Source organism: Pelodiscus sinensis, chromosome 3, assembly GCF_049634645.1.
Source record: "Pelodiscus sinensis isolate JC-2024 chromosome 3, ASM4963464v1, whole genome shotgun sequence".
NCBI lineage: Eukaryota > Metazoa > Chordata > Testudines > Trionychidae > Pelodiscus > Pelodiscus sinensis.
Genome location: NC_134713.1, coordinates 117,458,104 through 117,482,418, shown reverse-complemented (window position 1 = coordinate 117,482,418; position 24,315 = coordinate 117,458,104). Strand labels below are relative to the sequence as shown.

At 38.8% G+C, this 24,315-nt stretch overlaps 1 protein-coding gene across 13 annotated transcripts in view; it reads left to right on the top strand.

The window, feature by feature from the left end:
• The window catches only part of PDE10A (phosphodiesterase 10A), a 562,198-nt gene that overhangs the window by 471,545 nt on the left and 66,338 nt on the right, over positions 1-24,315 (top strand). For all 13 annotated transcript variants that reach the window (XM_075924600.1, XM_025179482.2, XM_075924597.1 and 10 more), the window contains 2 exons: positions 7,560-7,680; positions 10,383-10,432. In XM_075924600.1, coding sequence (XP_075780715.1) covers positions 7,575-7,680; positions 10,383-10,432 — 156 coding nt within the window. In that variant the 5' untranslated portion in view covers positions 7,560-7,574. The remainder of the gene's footprint in view (positions 1-7,559; positions 7,681-10,382; positions 10,433-24,315) is intronic.

Genomic DNA, 24,315 nt, shown 5'->3' with positions numbered 1-24,315 from the left:
TGTGAGTGCGCGCTGTTTGAGTACTAGAGTTGTTTTGCATCCTTTACCTTAATAACAGGGCATGTCTTGCCAGCTGTCATTTCATATTTTTCTCTCCTTTGATTTTCTCATGAGCAGCGTTTGATGTGAACAATTCATAAATACCTGTTCATGATACTGCAAAGTTAAGTTTTATTTACTAAGTAAGTTGTAACCCATGTTCTCTTCAGTCAAAACAAGAAGAATAGATGTCAGACAAATATTTGTAGCAGAAGTTTTCTCTCGGGCAATAAACAAGCATTAAAATTAATCACAGCAAACCCAGCTTTTTATAGCTTCATGCTTTCCAGTGTCCAAGTTTAAACAAAACTTCTCACACAAGCCAGCCCGTGATTTTGGATCAGACTTTCTTTTTTTCCTGTATTCAACATCTCTACTGCTTTGAAAGCTTGGTGGACTCTCTCTCTGCTTAAATGTTTTAATTCAGGCATATGATATCCCACTGCTCAGTGCTTCTTCCTTCAGAAAAATCAAACTTTTTATTTAATGGAATTTCATGGTCATTATTTTTATTATTTCATCAATATTTCATTATTTTGGAGGGCATGAAATTGTGTTCCATATTTCAGTTCTTCACAGGTGCGGTTTAACTGTTCTCAGTGTCATTGCACTTTAGTTAAGATATGTCATTGTAAGTTATAATTGGAAATGGGAATATCAGTTTATATGTATCTGAAGGATTAGCTATCAATGCAGTCAAGCACTGCAAAACCTGGCAGCTCTTTGAAAGTACCTGGTAGGCTGAGGTTAACAAAAATGTTTTGCACCAATCTTTTCTTTCTAATATTTTTTAAAAGTAGGCAGGAAAGGAAAATGGGAGAAGAGAATGCATGTTTATATTAAAAGCAAATTAGGAGAAACGTAGTTAAGTGGACAAATAAGCCAGTGGTCATACAGTTTTTCATCTAGTGTATATTAATTGTTTTTATATATGATGAATCAACAACCTGTAATATTCTGCCAGGAAGAACAATGGTGGTGCAGACAATGCATTAATCATATGTAGAGAGAACCCAATAAATTCATACAGTACACCTTCCCATTCAAATTGGCTTTTTTCATAAGACCACAATGCTACTTCAAAAGAAGGGCAGACAATGCATTTGATTAATATACATCAAATACTTTTAATTATCTTTATTTTTTTTTGTATTTACTGACATTGATCCCCTTTATCATAGCTCTTCTGTTACAGCAGATAGTATCATTCATTTTTTACTGAGTTCCCTCACTCCCCCAATACCAAGAGGAAGACTGTTTCTGGCACAGTTACCCTACAAACAGCAAGGCATGTGGATTAATCTGTCATTTTAGTTCTTCATATTTATCATTCATATTTCACATAATGCTACATACACTTGAGTTTTTATTACTTCATACTGAATGTCTCACAGTTATCGGACTCTAAAGTCACAGTATCTCTGCATGGATTGTAATTTTATGTCGCTTTTTTTTTTTTTAAAAGCATACATTCTTTTGTTAGAAAATCTAGCAGTATTCTTCTAATTATTTTTTCATTGTTAATTTGCTGTCCACTCTTGAACTCTAGTTGTATGTTCTAAAAATAAACTGGTGCTAGAAGTATTTCTAAAAAGTCTACAAATGTTCTTTAAGTATGTTTACAAAGTGATTTGTCCTCTAAATTATTATCTCATTTTACAGAACTATGATTTAGGGGATTAGTAAAATTAACATGTCAGTAGAATGCAGCTTATCGCTGGCACTGATAGGGATAAACAGATGAATGCTTCCTTATCTGAGGCTCTGTCAGCAGGTTTTGTTGCCAAAAAAACCTTTTTGATGACAAAACCCAGAGAATGTTCACATTGCTACTCAACAAAAGTCGCAACAAGCGCCCAGTTTTGGCAACAAAAATCTTTCACCTCTGCAAGAAACTTTTGTCACTTCCCCTCCCTTTACTATGCATTGTGTACTACAGTAGGTTTTTTGTGGAGTTTATTGAACTCTGTTTCCCACAATGCCCAGTTAGCCACTCTGGCCAGCCCTTTGAATTCTGCTGCTCTGCAGCCATGTAAACAGGTAAACAAATGCACCCTTCCCACCAGCAAATCCTGGGAACTTTAAAAATCCAGTTCCTGGTGTCTGGCTCATTATGTAGACATCCTTATGGCATCTTCTCAAGGAAACAGGGTTGGCTATCACTGAAGATACTCTCCGGCTTGGAGCACCCCAGAGCTTTTGGATCTTATCAGTGTGTGGGGTGAAGAATTGGTGCAATCACTGCTGTAAGTGACCAGTAGGAACTGTGACGTATACATGGTCACGTGTCTCGAGCCCTTTGTATGAAGGGGTATAATCAAGACACCCTGCAATGTGGAGCCAAGAAAAAGAGGCACATAGTCAGTCTGGTACTGTATCCAAAGCATGCCATTTTTATACAAAACTGGATGCAATCCTGGGTGGGGACTCCATGTCCATACGCAAGGAGTGTGTAGATACTTCCCATAGCAATGTCAGAAACAGGAGTTATCCCAGAAGCAGACATTATTGATGAAGAAATGGAAGTGGATGAGGAGGTTTGGCTCAGTCCGGTGACAATGTGTGCACCAGGCAGCAAGGAATTGTTTTCAAGTTGCTAGGTTTATGAAGACTCTCAGCAAATTGATATAGAACATAAAATAAGTGAAGACACGCAAGGTCATGAAGATATGCATGGTAAACTTCTGTGCAGGCAGGGGAAGAGGGGAGTAATGCAGGCAGTGACCATGCAGGACATTAAGTTGCTCTAGTTCAGTGTACTTTATCAGGAAAAGTACAGTCACTCTGTTGTTAATGGTTACTTTTCCAGAGCAGACCTTGAGAAGTCAGGCATGTTCCCAATCAGACAGACTCTGTCAACTAAGGAAAAAATCTTGGAGGACAATGGAAGATCTGGTCAAGGATGTGTTCCAGCATTCAGTGCTTCAAACTAAGAAAAGGCAGCAAAGAAGAGCTAGGGAGATGCAAGTCATAACTGAAATCACTGAGTGCATGCTAAAGCTCATGGAAGACCAACATGAGATGTGTGGAATGTGTTATCAAGATGCAGAACAAACAAAACCAAAGGCCTCTCTGTCAGCACATGCAGGATTCTTTTCACAGAAACTATCCCTCTGCACCCACACATCAGCCTCCATAACTGCACATGCAAATTCATTGTCCAGCAATCCTCTGTTTATGACCACACACTAATTTTCACAATCAGGTAATGTTTTTTTCCCAGCACACTCCACTCCCCAGCAAAACTGCTGAGACTTTCATAGCTGGAAGTTAATACCATTGTGAGGTTTTCCAAAAATTCTTATCATCCCTTACCACCGAGCATCCTGATTGAAAGACGCCAATAAAGACTGTTGTGATGTATTGTTCCATGAGCTTTTGTGTGACACAACCCACACCAATTGCTCTGGCCCTTGTGGAAGCCTGTAATATCACTTGGTTTCATGAGAATGCCTCACTGAAGGATGAGCAATAGGATGAGATAGGGAAGCAACCCCAACACACAGAAATGTTAGCATCCTTCATTGTCAAAGTGGTTCCTCAGAGCCTCTCTGATATTGATGGCCACCCTAAGGGCTCCTCTAGCAGCTTGAGTGTCAGGCAAACATGGGCAAACACTTCACCCTTATTCTCACACAAATTATGGAAGCTTGTGGCCACCACGTTGGGAATATATTCCTCCAAAAGGTCCAGCCTGCCACAGGGACATCTCCATCTCTCGTTCAGTTTGTCAAAGGCACATTCAGCAACTATTCACATCCATGAAGCTTCGGCTTAGTCTATTGTTGAACCACTCCTTACTGCTGTCCAAGTGCCCCGTGTAAGGCTTCATGAGCCAGAGCTGAAGGAGGTAAGTGGGATCACTGAGCATTTCCACATCCCCCACTGAAATTTTCTGATCTAGAAAGAAAGTGCCTGCCTGCAGGTATCATACATTATAACATAGAATCATAGAATACTAGACTGGAAGGGACCCTGAGAGATCATCAAGTCCAGTCCCTTGCCCTCACAGGAGGACCAAGCACCATTTAGATCATCTCTGATAGATGTCTGTCTAACCTGCTCTTAAATATCTCCAGAGATGGAAATTTCACAACCTCCCAGGCAATTTAGTCCTATGTTTAACTACCCTAACATCTAGGAAATTGTACTTAATGTCCAACCTAAACCTCCCTTGCTGCAGGTTAAGCCCATTGCTTCTTGTCTTATCAGAGGCCAAAGAGAAAAAAATGTTCTCCCTCCTCCTTGTAACACCCTTTTAAATACTAGAAAACTGATATGTTCCCTCACTGATATGTTCTCTCTGTCTTTTCTTTTTTAAACCAAACAAGCCCAGTTCTTTCAGTCTTCCCCCATAGGTCTTTCTAGACCTTTAATAATTTTTGTTCCTCTTCTCTGGGCCTTCTCCAATTTTTCCACATCTTTCTTGAAACATGGTGCCCAGAACCAGACAGAGTACTTGGAGGCCTAATCAGTGCAGAGTAGAGCGGAAGAATTACTTCTTGTGTCTTGCTCACAACACTCCTGTTAATGCACCCCAGAATCATGTTTGCTTTTTTTTCAACAGTGTCACACTGTTGACTCATATTTAGTTTGTGGTCCCATTCTGTATGTGTGAAACTGATTGTTCCTACCTAAGTGGAGTATTTTGCATTTGTCCTTATTAAACTTCATCCTGTTTACCTCAGACCATTTCCCTAGTTTGTCCAGATGATTTGAATTATGATGATTTGAATTGCAACCTTGCTATGTCTGTTGAAGCAATAGATGAACACCGTGTTAAGGTAGTTAAGAAGAGGTTATGGATCAAACAATGAATTTGTCTTCTATCTGCACTTTCGGTCACTATTAAGTTCCACTGAGGACAAATGCTCAGTTTAAAGAAGGCTGCTGGGAATTACAGGAAACCCCGAAGTTACGACGGCCCGAGTTGCGACCCCCCTACTCTTATGACCATTTTTGTAAGTGTAGAAGGAGCCGAAACCCCCCGACTTACATCCTTGGCCCGCATTTACAATGGCACACAGTGCCTATCGTAAATGCGGGTTCGAGTTACAACGCCCCTGCCTTGCAATGCGCAAGTCGGGGGCCACTTGATACTATTCATTTAGCAAGCATTTACTTATTTTGAAATGAGGAAACCAAATGCTTCATAGATGTATAGGGTCATATGTTCTCTATTCATGGCAGAAAGTGTGGAGGGAATTATACAAATAGTAGGAATCTGTGCAAGAAAGCAATATCAGAAACAATAGTACGTAGTGTTCTGGGTTGCACAGCATAAACTGTATGGTGAATCTATCAATGAGAATGGTTAGTCAAACATGCCTACATACCCAAAAGAAGCAGATAGAAAGGCTATGTACCAGAATATAAATGCAGCTCTGTTTATTCATGTTCACAGGTTTATTCACATGTTTATTCACAGATTGTGATGCTCAGAATCTACAGCATAATCCTTAGTAATACTAGTATTGGTCTGACCTAATCACATTTGGGGCTACAGAGTGAGCTGACATAAGAATGGAACCTAGAGCTTTTTCACAAAGAGTTAATTTGTGCACATTTCATCTTCTGCTCTTTTTTGTGTGTGGGTGAGGCGGGGGGATTGTTTTATTATTGGCTTAGTAACTTAATTTACTGTACTCTGGGCTTCCTCCCTTCTCTCCAGTAACTGCCTCACTAGTTTTGTTTATTATCCTGAACATATGCTCACAGTCATGTACTGCCATTTATGATGCTGTGTTTGCTAGGGTACCACGCCCCAGGAGAATTTGCTGTATATTTACACTAGCACCTGGGAAATGGATGCTTGTCTCTTGTAGGGATGTGAGTAATCGAATGGAGTTTCGATGATTCACTTCTCCCCTTTCACCCCCCACGCTGCGTCTGTATGAGAGGCAGCAAGGGGGGCAGGGTAAGAGCAGGTGCTGGGGGGAGCTGGCTTAAAAACTGGTTCCCCCAGCACAGTCTCCATGGTGCTGCCTGCTCCTCACCCCCGCCACAACCTCTATCAGAGGCAGCAGGGGCATAGGGGAGTCTGCTCCGGCAGCAGCCCCTGTTCATGGCAGCCCTGGCTCCATACTGTAAATTTCCTTGAGCAAGGAAGGGCAGTGTGGATGCTCTGCGGGCTCTTGTGCAAGAATGGCTGTACTTGTGCAAGAAGCCATGAGTGTAGACATAGCCTTAGAAGAAACACTTTCCCCAGCCTCTATGCCCCTGAGTTAATGTCACACACATTGGGTTAATGCAATTGCAGGATAGTTGCCTGAGGGAGGTTTAGTGGGGGCCAAACTAATCCCTGTTGGTAGGAGGATGGTGGGAAAAGTCCTTCGAGAGGGGTGACATGACACCTTTTACTTCTGGTCATGTGTCCATCTTGCCCCAAGCGTGTTACCTCCAGAGGCCTGGCTAACAGGGGTCAGGGAGCTTGGCTAACGGAGGTTCAGGGGGTATGGCTAACGGAGGGGTCAGGGGTGTGGCAAACGGGTCAGGGGCATGGTTAACAGCAGTCGGGGGTGTGGCTAATGGGGCACCACCAAAAATTATACAAACCTGACGCCCATGTGAGGCTGCACCTCCTTTTCCCCACAGTATTATAGTACATAAGTGGGGTTGGAGGTTACAGAAATTTTTTGTAGGAACTCTTCATTTCTTCATACAAGCAACTTTGACAGCAACCAGCTTCCCCACTGCTTCCACGTCAGTGTCTTAATTATTGCATTTAATTTCTTCTCCCTCTGAGTTCTCTCTTTCATATTTATTTGCAACGGATTCCTACTATCCGTTTATTTCTACTATTTCTGTAACTTTTTGTATAACTTGGATACAACACAGAATACTTTGTGTCAGCTAATCCAGTATTTCAAGGGCTGAGTTGCTTGTGCCAGTTCCTCAAAATTCTGATGTTTCCCACTACAAAAGTAATGCCTCATCTACCAACATTCTGGGGTTTCACTGCACTCCAGCATCCTCAGTATCAGTAGTCAGGAAGCTGTGACAACTGCTGGAAAGGATTCTAGGACACAATTGAGTCTCCAAGGTGTAGATACATATGAGGCTGTGAGGGGAAAACACACACGCAGCATTTGGAGTACTACAGAAGTAGTTAATGAAGGCAGAAGGTAGAGGCAAAAGTAGCAGTCTTGTTTAAAATGGGGGAAGGTGGTTAGAGGAAGCATGTGACGGGTACCTGCTTAATGACTGTCACACATCTCAGTTTCTTGAGATATGATCATATGATTCTGGCCATGTATACCCAAGTAATAATTAATCATTCATTTAGCACAATACATTTGGAACAATTGACTAGCTCACCATAGCATCGAATGCTAATTATTGTCACATGACCTTCGCGTAAATATTCAGGCATTTGGGTTAGGGCTAACAGTGGAAGATTGATTAGATATATTCCTGTTTATTACACACTGTGTATTTTTATATATGTATGCTGAGAACACTTTTTTTCAAACTGTAGAATATATTTGTTCTAAACTGGGTTTCCCTTTTTGGTTCAATAGTACCAGGATACGAATATGCAAGGGGTGGTATATGAACTGAACAGCTATATAGAACAACGGTTGGATACAGGTGGAGACAACCAACTACTTTTATATGAACTGAGCAGCATTATTAAAATAGGTAAGAAAAAGGATTTGATACCCTTTATTTGAAGCCTCGTCATGGAATTCTGTGCATTACTTGTGCTATTTAATAAATACAAATAATTATTACAGAATAGCTATACGTGGTAGGTACACCATCCTGCAATTGCATCCACACCAAGTAGCCCTTGCTCCATTGATGGTCTACCCAGCTGTGAGTCCAGTTGCAGGATGAGTCCCAACTGCAAAGTAAACCACTTGATAGATTATTCTGGCTTTGGTATTGCCTGCCAGATTGATTTGGAAAGTCATAAAATAAGTTGCCAGTAATATTATTGCAAATCTTGACTGCTTCTTTAACAGAAGTGAGGTGATTTGGATGTATCTTTTTGTCCATGATAACATATAACTCTATAGAGTAACAGCATTTTTTATTTGATATAAGTGTTTCTTTATGAAAAAGAATATTGACCAAGAATAAAAATGAAATGTATTTCCTGTAAAATGTAAAGCTTCCATCATTCCCCCTTTCCTTCTCCAAATTTTAACTGGTTTGAATACAAACAGATTTAACATTGAAACATCTGACTAGGCATACATGGTAGCAGCAGCATCCCCTGCATCCCTGCTGCTCTGGTACTTTGTAACATGAAGCTGGTTTTTCTACTTGTATTTCACGTGTATTTTGTTTCAAATGGACTGTATTTGTTAACTGTCACTTGAATGGATTGATAAGTTCTGATTCAACTCTGAGCTGTTCAGTACTGGTTTATGTTAGAGAGCAAATGAGAAGCTGGAGGAGAGACAGAAAACAGCACATCCTTCCATAGTCATAGTAGACTAGAGAATAGGTTTTCTTTCCTTAACTTACCTTAATTTTCTTTCCTGTAATGTCCAATAGACATATAGGACATTACAGGATCGCTACATCTAGACTGGCATGATTTTCTGCAAATGCTTTTAATGGAAAAGTTTTTCCGTTAAAAGCATTTGCGGAAAAGAGCGTCTAAATTGGCACGGACGCTTTTCCGCAAAAGCACTTTTTGCGGAAAAGCGTCCTTGCCAATCTAGACGCAGTTTTGCACAAGAAAGCCCCGATCGCCATTTTTGCCGATCTTGCCAGTCTAGACGCGGCCATAAAGTTTTCTCTAGGATTAACTTTGGAACTCAAATACAAATGAGCTTCTCACTTACTGATGCTGATATTATTTATGTCCATGTCAATAATTAAACAATCACACAATGAGTTTTTGATCTTGTCAAACACAAGGACTACGTCTACACTGGCCACAATTTCCGGAAAAGTCATGCAAATCAGGTAAGTCAGGATAGGGAAATCCGCGGGGGATTTAAATATCCCCCGCGGATTTAAATAAACATGTCCGCCGCTTTTTTTCCGGCTTGGGGAAAAGCTGGAAAAAACGCGTCTAGACTGGACTGGACTGGAGGATCGCACCAGTCTAGACGCTTTTTTTCCGGCTTTTCCCCAAGCCAGAAAAAAAGCGGCGGACATGTTTATTTAAATCCGCGGGGGATATTTAAATCCCCCGCGGATTTCCCTATCCTGACTTACCTGATTTGCGTGGCTTTTCCGGAAATTGTGGCCAGTGTAGACGTAGCCAAGTAGAATGTCAACTGACTTTACCTGCCCCCTTAATCATTTCCCTGAAATGCATTGCCTGGAGTGTTATACTTACTCATAAAAGTGAGGAAATCATTCAGACCCATGCTTAATTGGTTAACTGTTTAAACATAATGTTCACTGACTAGAGCACCCCTGCCCACAGAAGGCCCCATGAGACTGGAATAGCCCCAGATGCTCCAGTCCCCTACCCCAGTTAACATGACCTCGTAAACCTCACCTGTTAAGGCTGAATCTTAATGGTCAACTGGTTAACCATTTGCATCCCTACTGTGTATTTGTAGGAGCTAGCATTACTGACAGAGAAGTCCCCTTGTACTCAGCACTAAGTCTGTTATGTAATGCTGAGTACAAAAGCACAGGTTTGCTTTGTTCTTCTGTTTCTGAGAGTTGTTTTTTGTTTTAGCAATAAGATACCTCTGATGGTTTATTTCTAAGGGATTATTGCACTTTTTCTTGCTTAAACACTCAGCCTTTGGCCTTATGCCTCACAACACCACCTGAGTCTTGCAGTAATTGCCAGCAGATACTTACTCCCTGGAGTGTCTTAATGTATTTAGTATAGAACAGCTATGAAAAACATAGGCCTCCACATGTTGTAAAACTAGAAAAAAATCCTATCATACATACTTAGTGGCAGCATCTGAGGCTTATTCATTGTTTTGCCATGCTTCTGTGTCTTAAGGCAAGAAAAGAGATAGTTTATGCTCTGTACATGGGGGAAACAAATTTTCTTCTATTGATGGCAAATGTTCTATATTATGAGGGAATGGGTATTTTTACTTAATTTTTATGCTGTCATATGAATCCATGCAATATAATATTCAGTAGAAATAGAGTAAAGACTAGGTAAGTTTATCAGGCTGCAGCTTCAAATTATGTCTCAAATATATAAATATGAGGGAAAACAGTACTATCAGAGCCACTAATTTCACGGGGTTTCTGTATAGTTTCAGGGGACACAGGAATGGTGTTTCATCTTCAGAAGTTTAGCTGATTGTCCTAAGTGGAATGAGTATATGGTTTCACTTTGGAGAGCATGCAAAAGTTTGATTCTCCCTCTGAGTACAATTACTTCTTTATTATTACTTTGACAGCTACAAAAGCTGATGGATTTGCACTATATTTCCTGGGAGAATGCAATAATGTAAGTATTCTGGATTTGGATGCTGCTTTTCTGTATAGTTAACTAAAAGTGCATTTTCCACTTCCCCAATATACAGTACTATAAATCTTATTTTGTATGTCATTTGGAAGCAAGTGCTAGCTAAGTGCTGGATTTTAATCTTGCATTATTTTTGTTTGTGTAGATGCAGTGTTGATGAATTAAGTGAAAAATAAAGGTATTTTTTTGCAATGAGTGTCCAAAGGCCTTGGTTTTTAGTCCGTATTTTTTAGTTTTACAGATGATGTGCTATTCTTTCTTTAAAGTCTAGCAACTTCATTAATAGAAAGCAGCAGTTTTAAAACAAAAGGCAGTACTTCTTCACATGATGCACAGTCAACCTGTGGAACTCATTGTTTGGGAATTTTATGAAGGCCAGAAGTGTAACTGGGTCCAAACAAAGGTTGATGGAGGATAGTTCCATCAATGTCTATTAGCCAAGATGGTCACTGACGCAACTGCATCCTCTAGTTGTCCCTAATTGCTAAAAGCTGGGAATGGACAACAGGGGAATAGATAACTCAATAATTGCCCTGTTTCATTCATTCCCTCTGAAGCAGCTGGCCACTGTTGGAATACAGGATATACTGAACTAAGTGAATGTTGGTCTGATCCATCGTGGCCATTTTTATGTTCTTATGAAGCTGCATGACTATTCTTATACAGATTTCCCTTGGTCAAGTCCAAGTCTAGGCATTTATCCAGAGATGTTCTCATCTCTTGAAATTTAGGTCACTTGAATTTCAAACTATAGTTGATAGAGAAATTGATTTCTTCTAAATGTGACTTATTCTTTTTATTTTGCTAAATTTCTGATTTCTAAATTTAATCAATTTCTCTGTCAACTGTAGTTTGAATTGAAGTGACCTAAATTTCAAACTTAGGCTTTGATTAACATGAAGAAATAAATCACATGCATTTAAAATGAGTGAGACAAATTAATTTGTGATGTAAATTAATTGGCTACAACAGTTATAATGGGAATGGGTTTAGTCCAGTGTTGTTAGTTGCATAATTACTATTTTGCTGTGGTATTTAGAATGCATTACATTAAGTAAAAAAATTTTTCTTGGCAATGCTATCCAGATACCATCACATAAGACTTGACAAAATTGCAGGCAGCGACAACATCAAGTTAAAAATCATACTTTTGTCTGAAAAAATGTATGTCTACTGTTGATATAAGAAATACCTCTGCTTCTTAAAAGTGCAACTGATTAGAGCGGCAAAACATTTTTTCTCCATTGTTTTAGTTGAATCTTATGCAATAGTCAACTATTTTTCTTTAATAAGAAAGCATGATTGTAAAGGTGCACAAACTCACAGGGGGCTGAAAGTACTTTTAACTCATTTGTTAAAAATAGACTAGTCGATGGTGTCCTATTCAAAGGTGTGAATTACACGTCCTACGGAAGCTCTTTCAAAGTAAGAAATTAATCTAAATTTTGGGTTCTAATTCACTCCTTTTAATAAAGATTTGGTCGAATAAATATAACCCATTTTACTGTTCAGAAATCAATCCTGTTCTGAGAGACTTTTATAACGTAGCAATTTTTGCAAAACACATAATTTTCCCATATGCTTCACCAAACATTACCCACCTACTGTGAATATAATCTTCATTTTTTTCTGCCCAATTCTGGCATTTAATCAGTGTTCCAGTTTGAGAGCAATGCAAATCTCCATTGAGCTCACAGGAAGGTTAGCCTTCACTTAGAACAGAGTATGTGGATGGCTGGCCAGCTGTGCTCGTGTCCGTGCTCTCTGAGAACTGCCCTACTTCCTCCACTTCCTCTTTGCAAAAACTATAGGGCTGTGTCTACACTGGCCCCTTCTTCGGAATAGCCATGCTAATTTAGAACTTTGGAATAGGGAAATCCGTGGGGGATTTAAATATCCCCTGTGGGATTTAAATAAACATGGCTGCCGCTTTTTTTCCGGCTTGGGGAAAAGCCGGAAAAAAGTGTCCAGACTGGAGCGATCTTCCGGAATAAAGCCCTATTCCGGAGGATCTCTTATTCCTACTTGCAAGTTTCCCCAAGCAGGAAAAAAAGCGGCGGCCATGTTTATTTAAATACCGCGGGGGATATTTAAATCCCCCGCGGATTTCCCTATTCCAAAGTTCTAAATTAGCATGGCTATTCCGAAGAAGGGGCCAGTGTAGACACAGCCTGGTAGTATTAACCTTACAACTCAAGATATCAGATTTTGCCCATCTTCAGCATAGGATGTACAAGATAGAGAGGGATGCCTTATGACCTCTTGAGCACCCGACATGAGGCTATGGGCAATCTGACCTTTGCTCTTTTTATAGCTTTTTAGACCAACAAGATAATGCACTCCATTATAATTAACCCTACCATTGAAAAATACACATTGATTACATTGTGGCTATGTCTAGACTGCAAGCCTCTTTCGAAAGAGAGCGTCTAGACTGCACGCGGAACTTTCGAAAGAGCAAGGTGCTTTTTCGAAAGAAAGCACCCAGTGAGTCTGGATGCTCTCTTTCGAAGAAGCCCTATTTACATTCAAGAACGCCTTCTTTCGAAAGAAGCACTTTCGAAAGAAGGCGTTCTTCCTCGTGAAATGAGGTTTACCGCCGTCGAAAGAAAAGCCGCGTTCTTTCGATTTAATTTCGAAAGAACGTGGCTGCAGTCTAGACGCAGGTGAAGTTTTTTCGGAAAAAGGCTACTTTTCCCGAAAAAACCCCTGAGTCTGGACACAGCCACAGAAACGTGATGATAATACCCCACAATGGAATGGCTTTCATTTGCTCATGTAGGGCTTGATCCAAATGCCATCAAAACCAGTGTGAGATTTTTCTGTTCACTTCAATGGCTTTAGATTAGGTCCATAGTGTACTTCTGTCACTTCATAATAATTCAGTAGACTTCTTTTGTAAGACATTGTAACTAACAATTAATTTGGAGATCCTTGTTTCCTGTGTACCAGACTTATAATATTTTTGTCCTACCCTACCCCTAAGTATTGAGGTTTTTAGAGAGTTACATTTTCAAAGGCACAAATGGTAGTGAGGTGTCTAACAACCATTGACTTTCAGTGGAGGGTAGGTATCTCTCATTGCCATTTGTGTGTTTGAAAATATCCCCTTTGGCGGTTTGGTTTAGTTATTTCTGTTGCACAGTTAAAACTTCTAGTATTATGCTGTGCTCTTCTGTGTAGCATATATAAATGCAAAATGATGCAAGTTCCTTAATTTAGATGAGTGAAGCACACACAAATATTTGCACCTACACATTCAAAAGTGGCCTCTAATTTTTGATTGTTCATCTCAACAGTCAAGGATGACTACTTTAGTAGTAAACCAATCTTTGTTTGAGCCTCATAACACTCTGGTTTTTGAAGCTGTAATTGAGAATTTTTGACTGTTGACTGCACTATGTGTGTGAGCTTGCATGTATGTCTGTTTCTGGGCAGTGGAGGGTTGGTGCTTTATAAAAACCTAGGAATTCTGATACCCCGTGCTCCAATGTTGTTTTGCAACTGGTGGTACAACCCTCCAATAATGTGTGCTGTGATATCATCTAAGGCAGGGATGGGCAACCGCAAATAGTGGTTGGGCCATATGAGCGGTCCTTCTTCATCTCACTGTGCTGCAGCAGCCCTGTGTCTCACTAGGGTTCTACCTGCGGCCCTCCTGGCTAGCCCCTCTGCCCACATGCTTCTCGTACACTGGGGCACCGGAGCCTCTCACTTACCTGCTCCTCCCTCTCCATCCTAGCACTTTCAGAGTGCCCTAATTGCCTGATTCCCACTCTGCCCCTACTCCTCCCGCATCCTACCAGAGCTGGAACACCATGAACAGCTGATTTGCAGCTTTTCAGCTTTCCAGTTCTGGGCGCGAGGGGAAGAAGCAGAGACAGAGCATGAATCAGGTGATTCGGGGCACCTCCTAAAATGCTGGGAGGGTGGGGAAGGAGCAGATAAGTGTGGGGTTCTGATGCCCCAGTTCGTGAGGCATGTGGAGGATGGGGGGCAGCCAGGAGATCCACAGGGCACAGTTGGATCCCCAGTGGGCCACTTGTGGCCTGTGAGCTGTAGGGCCTGTAAGGATTTACAAAGTCAGGATCAAGGGAAAAGTGACGCTGACCATTCCCTTAAGCTGGGGATTCTGTTATTAATCCTTATTTGTACAGTTTATAGCTGCTATAAAGCTCACTGTGGGAATCATGACATGCAAAGTTGCTAGTCAGAGAGAAGCATTTTAGTATTAGATTTCCAATAACTACCTTTGCATAAATTCATATATTATATTGGCCAAACCACATAAGAAAATGTCCTTGTTTCAGATATATATTTGTATTTGGATATGGCAAAATGAATATGCTTTTTAAAAATATTAATGCATATTTATCTAACTGAAAAGAAAGCTCTGAATTAGTCTTGTCTGCCATATTCTGCTGCGTGCGCAATACAGATGTCACAATGGTTTCTAAATAGGCATCTCAGTAATGGAGAAAAGTTCTGTATAATTTAACAGAACAAGATGTATTCATGTAACTGTTTTAAGCATCATACAGAACTGAATAGGACATTATATCCCTGCTCTTGAATTTCATAAGATTGTTAAAAATGTATGTTAAATAGTTGAGTCCTAATTGTCCATGTGCACAATTCCATAAGTTTTCGGAGTAATTTCTGTATAACCTTGTTGGCTTTATCCATATTAAATTCTGCAGGACTTTTTCATTAAAGGTATGTTGGAGTTGTGTGGTGATGCAATGTGCCCATGGCATTTTCTGACTGAGAAAAGAGTCAAGTAGATTGCTCCCAGGATCTCTGACATAGGATTTCTGAGGTGGTAGGTGCTACACCAGTTTAAAGTGTTCACTGTGCTTTTTCACACAAACCCTTGGCCTCTATCGAATGCCAAAGGGGATATGCGCATTGGGTTGTTCAGAACTGCTGGCAGTGCTAACACTCCTTTCACTATGTACTCAGGAAGTGCAAGCAGCAAAATTCTGCTGCTTCATACACTTGTCTGGAAGAGTGTAAAGGGCTCTTTGTGTCTGGTAACCCCCCCTCTCCCATGTGCACATATCCTGTGCCCCTGTCCTGACTAATCTATGAAATGATCTACTTACAAGTTTGTCTGATAGGCTGGTATGATTATAAATAAGACAATTCTGTATTAAGGGCTCATAACACACATTTGAAAATACCAGTTAATTATGTTTACTTTGGAGACTGGAACAGCCTTGTGAGCAAATGGAACTCTCAGGGAAACTCTCAGGGAAAATACTTTTATCCTATTTTGTTCCCTTTGTTTTATTATCCAAAACAAGGAATTACATACAAAGTTATGCAGTGACTTTTGTAATTATGGTCTTAATTAAGCGTAGCATTTAATCATGTGCTGAACATGAAAGCCTTGATTAAGTTCTGTTGACTGTGGTGGGATTTACTCATGTTCCTAAGTAGTATATAGGAAAGGACTTAAGCACATGCTTCTAGTTTGGGGCCTCTGTGTGTGAATGTTCCCAAAATGTTTTGTTTTGTTTCACAGCTGCAGTATTTATATATTAATATATGAGCATTCCCTGCAAATGCTTTCTTATGCATGCAGTTTATTCCTGTGATTAATTCTACAATGGTTAATTATAATACTATACTCATTAGTGTAAGGATATGCAGGTTTGGGCCCATTTCATTTTTGAAATGTAATAGCAAGACACTTAAATTAGTTTTTACTTTATCTTATGAGCATTATCTGTTTCCTGATGCTGTAAATTGCTATGACAAACCAATCATCCTCCCTTCAGATGGTGATTCACAACAGCTTTGTTGTAAAGAGAATTGTTAGAGGCCACAGATATGTGTACATATTGTGTGCTTGAGGGTGGATGTAATAGAACTATTACTCCAGAATTCCTACAGTATGTAGAAATTATTGTACTAGCTAGATATGCACTGCCATCTAGTGTCTTTACATAGAAGGGAAAATTACAGATATTAAAAAGCTGGAGTAAATTTTCCCAAGTGACTAATGATTCTAGTTGTCTCCATTTTTGTATGGCCAAATGGATACAGCTTATATATCACTGTTTTTTTGTAAAAGCACAGTGCACCCATTCTTTGAAAATCAGTCACTTTAAGGAATCTCATGCTGGGGACCCCAAAAACCACTAAAATTATTTCTGCCATTATATATTCTTTGTATATGCAGAGACAAAAATCTTTATTTCCCACATTTCTCAATAATAAAGCCTCCAGCAATTAAATACATTTAGAAATGGTAGTCTCCATCTTAAAAACAAACCCAGAAAATATACCAACTAGTTTGGAATTTAATCACAACTTTTAATCATGGTAATATATAGTACTCCAATCATTCAGCTTCACAATCCGTAAGTGATTAGTTTATCATGGGTCACCAAAATTATCAGCTATGTTACAAATTGTTTAAAATTTACAAATATGTTATTTTCATGTTAGTTTAATAACATTTATATCGGTTATCCCAGCATATTTAATACCATATAGTAGAAAAATGCAGAGCGCTTTTGATAAATCATGAGTGGTCAATGTTAAAAATGCAAGAAATTATTTTTTGTTCTCCACCCACCCCCAGCCTACTGCAAGCAGTGGGATTGCTTGCACTTGTGTTCAAACACAGGATACAATTGGCTTTAACTGTGGAAGCATTTAGCGTGATAACATCTGCCTGGTTCTTCAATTTGGGCATTTTAAAATTCCAACCCTTTCCACTGGGAATATTTTCCAGTATTAATGTGGTTTGTTTAGTTGTGTTTATCATCATTTCTGTTGAGCTTAGTTTTGTTCATTTAAGGCACAGTCCTTGATATCCATTTCCCCTATAATTTTATTGTATAGGAGTCTGGATATGTTCTTATGTTGGGTTGCTATGTCCTTTAACAAACAACACACAAAATAATCTACCCTTCCTCTATTGCCAAATGGAAGAGAATGTGAGAAGCAGATATACTTAAGCTCACATAATATCAACTTGCTTAATATACAATTATTTTGAATAGAAATGTCTTCTTTGGCACCAAAGCATACAATAATAGTTTATTACTGATGCATCCATTTAATTAATACTAATTGGACATTAAATAATTTTCCATTCAGCATTTTCTGGGCCTATTCTTTCTTCCAGTGAAATGAGCTACAAAACTTTCTGTGAATGGAACAGGGCAAGATCACATCCCCTGTAATTAAAATAATAATAATAATGGGAAGTGTATCACCTGCACTTACTTTAATCCTAAACTCAATCTACCTGCAAAATGTGGCTTTTATCTTTGTGAAATAAAAAAGTGTTTTAAAAATCTGTTTTGCTTAACTGAGTGTTTTTTAAAAAGAAAAAGAACAACTGAGAGTCTCACTAGTTGTTAATAAAACAGGTCTCCTGTTCAAATGCAGCTCAAGGAAACTTTTTTTTGTCATCTAATGACTGCTTATGTGAGATGTATTTGGTAGTTTACCGGGTTCCTAATGGCTATAGCATAGCAATCATAATGGGAACTGGCTTTAAATGATTCCTTTAGTATCGGTCTCATCAGAAAGGCCAATGAGGCTACATCTACACTGCAGTGCTATTTTGGGATACCAGAGGTATCCCGAAATAGCTATCCGATGTCTTCACAGCAAGCCCGTTATTTCAAAATATAATGGGCTCACTATTCCAACATCCCTGTAAACCTGTAAGGGATGTTTCGGAATAGCGGATTACTTCATAATGTGGTACTGTGTGGACAGAGCTATTTCAAAATTGACTTGAAACAAGCTACACAATTTGTAGCTCAAATTGCATAACTTATTTTAAGCTACGGGTGCAGTGTAGACCCACCATGGCTGACTAAGCCTGAGGATTGAAGTTCTCCCTTAGCCTTAGAAGTGGATCTTACAGGAGATGGTTGAGGAATATTGGTAGCACATCGTGGGGAAACTTATACTGCTGCTACTCATGCTATATCATTTCTGTTGATAAAAAATAGGACATTGGTCTCAGAGGTTCTTAACCTAGCACTTCAATCAAACACTACATTTACACTTAAAATATCCACCAAAACCGTTTTGCTAAGTAACATGTAACTGAGAATATTGTTTAGCTGATTAAATGTTTCAAAAATTTATTATAACGTACATCACTCCTCAATATGGTAAACCATAAGACTTATTAATAAATGAGCATCATGATAATGACCTTATAGTAGAGGTTGTGTATTTGTACATAAGAAGCTAAGTGGTAGTTCTGTCATTTTTTTCACCACCGGTGGAAGTTGTTAGGGTTTCTTCTTAGCAACTCTTATTTTGTGAGACTCCGTATTTAACCTGTGGCGATTTGAGGCCAAAATTTAACATACAGTTTTAAAAAGTTGTTATACTGATAAACTTGATTTAGATTAGTTTGATGTTTGTTAATTTATAGGCAGCAAAACAAAATAAAAAACCATCACCACACAACAGTAAATGCAATGAACCAAAAATAAACAACAGCAGCAGCAAATGTAGTGAGGTAATGTGGCTATAGATTCTTTTTTACAGTCATGTAATTAAGAATCTATTTATTTATCAATTCAAGTTTTACAGGCCTTTAAACCTTAATATGAATCCTGGTACTTGGAAATATTTCAGAATTCAGAAGTGATAATGACTGAGCTATTTGAGTTTAAAAAATTATCACAGTTTGTGCACTTTCATTTCAGCCAAGATGCTTGAGGTTTTTTTGTTTTGTTTTGTTTTGTTTTGTTTTGTTTTGTTTTTGTGCGTGGACAGTAAACACTAAAGTAAGTTCAAAAAATTAGTGGTTGTTGGAACTTCGTAGAAAAATACTTCATCTCTTTGCTTGTAAATCTCCTAATTATACTCCATGGGCCTCTGCAGTTGAGTCAGACTGTGATACTGTTGGGTCCTACTAATTAGCCGGAGTTAATGGAGGGAGAAGGCTGTCCCCTAATAGGCTTTGCTGAAAGGAGGGAATAACCATCTGCCAACCTTTCCACTATCCTACCTGAGTGAAGGGAATATGTTGATGCTCTCCCATCCCAGAGATCTGTTCACTGGGATGGAAGGAGCTCTTTTTTATATAGGAAAACTGCTAGCTTCTACAAGATGAAAATTTAAGCTTCCAGAGTTTCAGAATTAAATTGATTCTTCCAGCCTTGCAATTTTTACCATTAACAGTTTACTAACCTTGAGTCTATAGTGAAAGGCCCATTAATGGAATGGGATGTGAGGACCTTTTATTATGATATTTTTGCTTTGCTTTATTGGGTTTTATTTTGGGGGAGTTGGAATGGAGGAAAGGTGGGAGAGTTGCCTCTGAGAAGAGACAGATTTGTATGTATGGTTTTTATAGTAAGTGACAGACATACCCCTGAAGTTATGTGGAAGAGCACATTTTATACATCTAATAACTTAATGAAATAGTGAGACAGCTGCTTGGCTGAATTGAGTTTCACATATATTCAGCTGTTATCTCAGAAGGCCAGATACGGTTTTAATTGGGGTTCAGGAGATTGATTTAAAACAAATTGTTAGCTTTAAAGTCTGCAAGAGATCATCTTGGCTTGTCAGTGTTCTGTTAATTTAATGTAATTTTCATTCATATTCTTACATGTTATATAACCTCATTCTTACTCCCATCTTTGTGTGTTTCATGGACCACCTGCATTGTTGGATACTGTACAATGGCAAGCACACTCAATACTAAACAAATAATGCTATTAGTATGCATACCAGTAATAGTTGTATGTTTTTCTAAATTTTCTGCCTTTCTTTCCCCTAGAAGTCTACAAATTAACAAACAAAATGATCAGGAAAATAGAAATGTGCATGTAGGTTTACTCATATATTTTGATATTTTTAAATAAATTGGGGTAACAGTGAACTTTCTTGTGGTTTTCTATATGTTGTGGTTTCCTGAGATTAATTAAGATGGTACATTTCTATTCAGATCCTAAGGCATCTACTTCATGTCTGTAGTATAAAACACTCTTCATGCTTTTATTCAAATAAGCTTAATAACATCAAACTCAGATTAAGTTTTAAGGATCATGAAAGGCAAATAGCCATGTAAACATAAAATTCCCAGTTGAGTATAATAATGATATTAATTCCATCAGATTATAAGAATGTAATTGAAAGCAGAATAAAAATGTTTCTCTGTTCTGGCTCAGTTTTGCAGGCTTATATGGGTTTATCCAATGTATTCAAAGGGAGATTTCTACTAGATTCTTAAATTTGTTCTCTCACTACATATAAGAAACTACATTTATATAGCAAAAAATTGGATTTGAACAGGTTCCCTTGCACCCGCAAAAGGCCAAACTTAAAAAGATTATGTGAATTTGTATTCGTTCAGAGCATAATGTCTCAGATTAGACTTAAATGAGTGAGCTCCAAACCTCAGTATTGCACCTGCCTCTACTAGGTGCAGCAGAAGAAAATGGTTATCTTGTGCATGGTCATTAGCACTGTCCTGTCCAAAGAAGTGTTGTTTCTTCAGACCACGTACGTAGCATGGTATACAGCATGGTGGAATCTATCAGACCTAACGGACATTTGTTTGCTTGTTCTTTTTTTTAAATTTGTAAAATAATTTGATTTCCATCAGCGTGACAATATCAGACTGATATCACAAGTTGCTGAGGGCCTGTGTCTGTGAGATACAGCTTCTCCTCACTGCCTCCGTCAGTGTGCCTGCTTGTAGAGAGAGCAGTGTTCAGGCCCACTTGGTACCAAGGGCTTTTCTATTCGGAGATCTAGTAAAAAGAAGGCTGGGATGTGAATCTATAGCCTACCAGGCTGTCGTGTACTATGTGATCATGAGGATCCTCCTACCATGACTAAAAAGTTCCATAGTGTGATTTGACATACCACTATTTGTAACAGGACACAAGATTTCAGTATCTTTTGATGGCAGTGTGACACTGTAACTATTATGGGAACTTAAAGCTAGAAACTACAATAGGTTAAAGCGCGTGATGGAACTTTTAGTGCATGGCAGACTAGTGTGCTGTAGATTCGTAACCTGGCATGCCATATGCAAAATCTCTTCAGTGACAAGCCCTTAACCTCTCTTCTAAACCCATCAACAATCATTCTAATGGTATTTATGTGATCTGGATGCAGGATTGCCATCTAATTTCATAAGCTTCAGAGGAGTTGCCTTGTTGGTCTGTAACAGGAAAACCTTAAACAACAAATAGTCTAGTAGTACCTAAAGACTAACAAAACATGTAGATAGTATCATGAGTTTTTGTGGGCACAATCCAGTTCTTCAGAGGACAGGAGTATTAGAAGTCCAGATCCAAGAATAAACGAAAGGGGGAAGGGAGGAAAAAAGAGAGACCAGTGAGTAGATAGTTCAAATTGTAAGCTACTGCAAGCAGATGACATTTACTTGTATCGTCCCCAATCAGAGACACAGAGATGAAAGTTTACGTATCCTCTGATCCAGTCCCCTTCTTCGTTCTCATTACTTCCTCCTCCTCTATTTGAGTTCTGCATACCTTTCTGCTCCTCTGACTTGACCATTCTTCTCACCTTCCGAAACGTTTTTGTCCTTTGTATAGTCAAAATCCCCATGTGACATAATAATACATGAAAAAATCCACAAGATACATCAAGCACCACCAAAGTCAGTTCATGATTTTGTATTTGTACTTGTCAGTCGGTTTTCTTGTTACTTCTTGTCTTTATGTTTTATACCCATGACCTATCTACTTAGTACGCTCTTCAGGATAGGAACCTGTGTTTTTGGTGTTTCAGTAATATATTTAGCACAATTTGAGTGCTGTAAAACAAAACGACAATCAGATATTACACACAAAGATACCAAATGAGCAATCAGGTGGATTGGACTATTCATGATGGTATGCATTGTGTCTGATAGTGTTTCTAGTATCTTGCCCTGAGATTATAAAATCTACTGGATTTGCTGCTGCTTTATCTATAAAGGGTCTTTTTTATGTATTGTACTGTAATATTTAAATAATAAAATTACTGCAAATACTCTGATTGAATCTTATGCCCAAACGGAAACTATTTTGGGAAATAAAAAGGTCTCAAAGACGGTGGTGGTTTTATTCTGGCTTTCAAAGTGATGCTCTGTTCTGAACTGTTAAGTCTCAAATCGGAAGAGTACATGCAGTATCACTTTCAACTGTAGGCAAAGGATGTTTAGGTTTGATATACCTAGGATATAAATAATGTTTAATCTTTATAACACACTTAATGAAAGCAGCATCTGATAGTAACATTAATCAGTGCAATCATATGACTGTGTGTGTGTCTGGACAATTAAGACTTTCTGATTCCTAATGAAAAAGCTTGCAGTACCATTCTGTTTAGAGAAATTGCTCCCTAAATAGTATGTCTTTTCTGATTTCTGTTTCCATATTTTGTTAATAGGGACATTAGCATGAATAAAGAACTTTTATCCTTCATTTATCTCCTATTTCTCATCAAAAATCATACTGCTAGTTAACACATTGCTGTTACTTACTCTATGGAAATTCTATATATCATTATAGGTTCAAACTGTTTTATTGAATTTACTGTTTAAATAAATCAAACCATTTGGGCTAATGGTTTCAAAATCAAACCAGTAATAAGCCATCCTTTGTCTATTTAAAAAGAGTCTCTTCAAGAAGTGCTTTGGGTTTATTAATGTAAAGAATATGTAAAAATATGAGAAAAAAAAGATGGTCCAGTGGTCAAACAACTAGCCTAGAGACTTAGGAAACCGGAATTTGATTCCTTGCTCTGCCACACTCTACTTGTGTGACTGGGCAAGTCATTTAGCCTCTCTGTTACTTTGTTCAACATTTGTAAAATGAGGATGATAGCACTGCCCTACCTCACTGGGAGTGATTGCGCAGATAGATTGTGAGCCACTGTGATACTATGGTTTCAGGGGCCATATAACTACCAGCAGTAGGTAAAAATAAGAACCTGAAATGCTGGCCTTTGCAGTCCGTGGATATGTTGTTATCAATTTCAGTAGAGTCGTGATTTCACTTTAAGGTTTGACATATTCTGCTTCCTGTGCATAGAATAGTCGTATGTGACTGTAACACTGACAGTTACTAAAATATTGCTTTATTATTTTGCCATTTAACTTTGGGTATCTGATTTGATTATTTGAAAAGTAAAAAAGAAATCATTGTAAAGGGGAAGTTCTTGGGAGCAGAAAAGAGAAAATAACATTCTGATAGTAGAGAATGGTATATGTGGATTTATTTTGACTAATGGGCAAAGAGTAAATGAAGTAGACGGGTTCTGCTTTCTAGAAATATAACTTAAGTAATTATTTAACCCATTACTCAACATTATAGCTAATTGTCTAGCCAATATGCCCATTTGCACAGTATTTCAGCTACCAGCAGGCCCACCAACAGCAAAGGGGCTTAATAATTCACAAGTGGCAGCTAGAGTCCCAGGCCCTTTAAATTGCCACCAGAACAGCGTGTGGCATGCTCCAGGCAGCTCTTAGGGCTGCCTGGGGGTGGGAGTACCAGTGCAGCACTCTCTGGGTGGCTTTGAGGGCTGGCTGTCCCCAGTCCCATCCCTTCTGCTCAAGGCCCCACTCATTAGGGTGCACAAAGCTGGCCCTCCCGCCCCTTGCCTAGAGCCACAGCAAGTCTGTCAGCCCTCCTGGGCATGAGCAACAGCTTGTAATAGGCTTTTGAGTGATTGAAAAAATCTTCAAATCATACGACTAGTACAGCATAAACTGTTCTAGTGAAAAAAGCCAAATAGGTGTGAATAGTGACGAACAACACAAAGTAACTCAAATAGTGCTGTCATCACACTAACAGGAAAATAGTACTAAAACTGTGAGCTAATTCCTAATTGAAGACAGTAGAGCTATT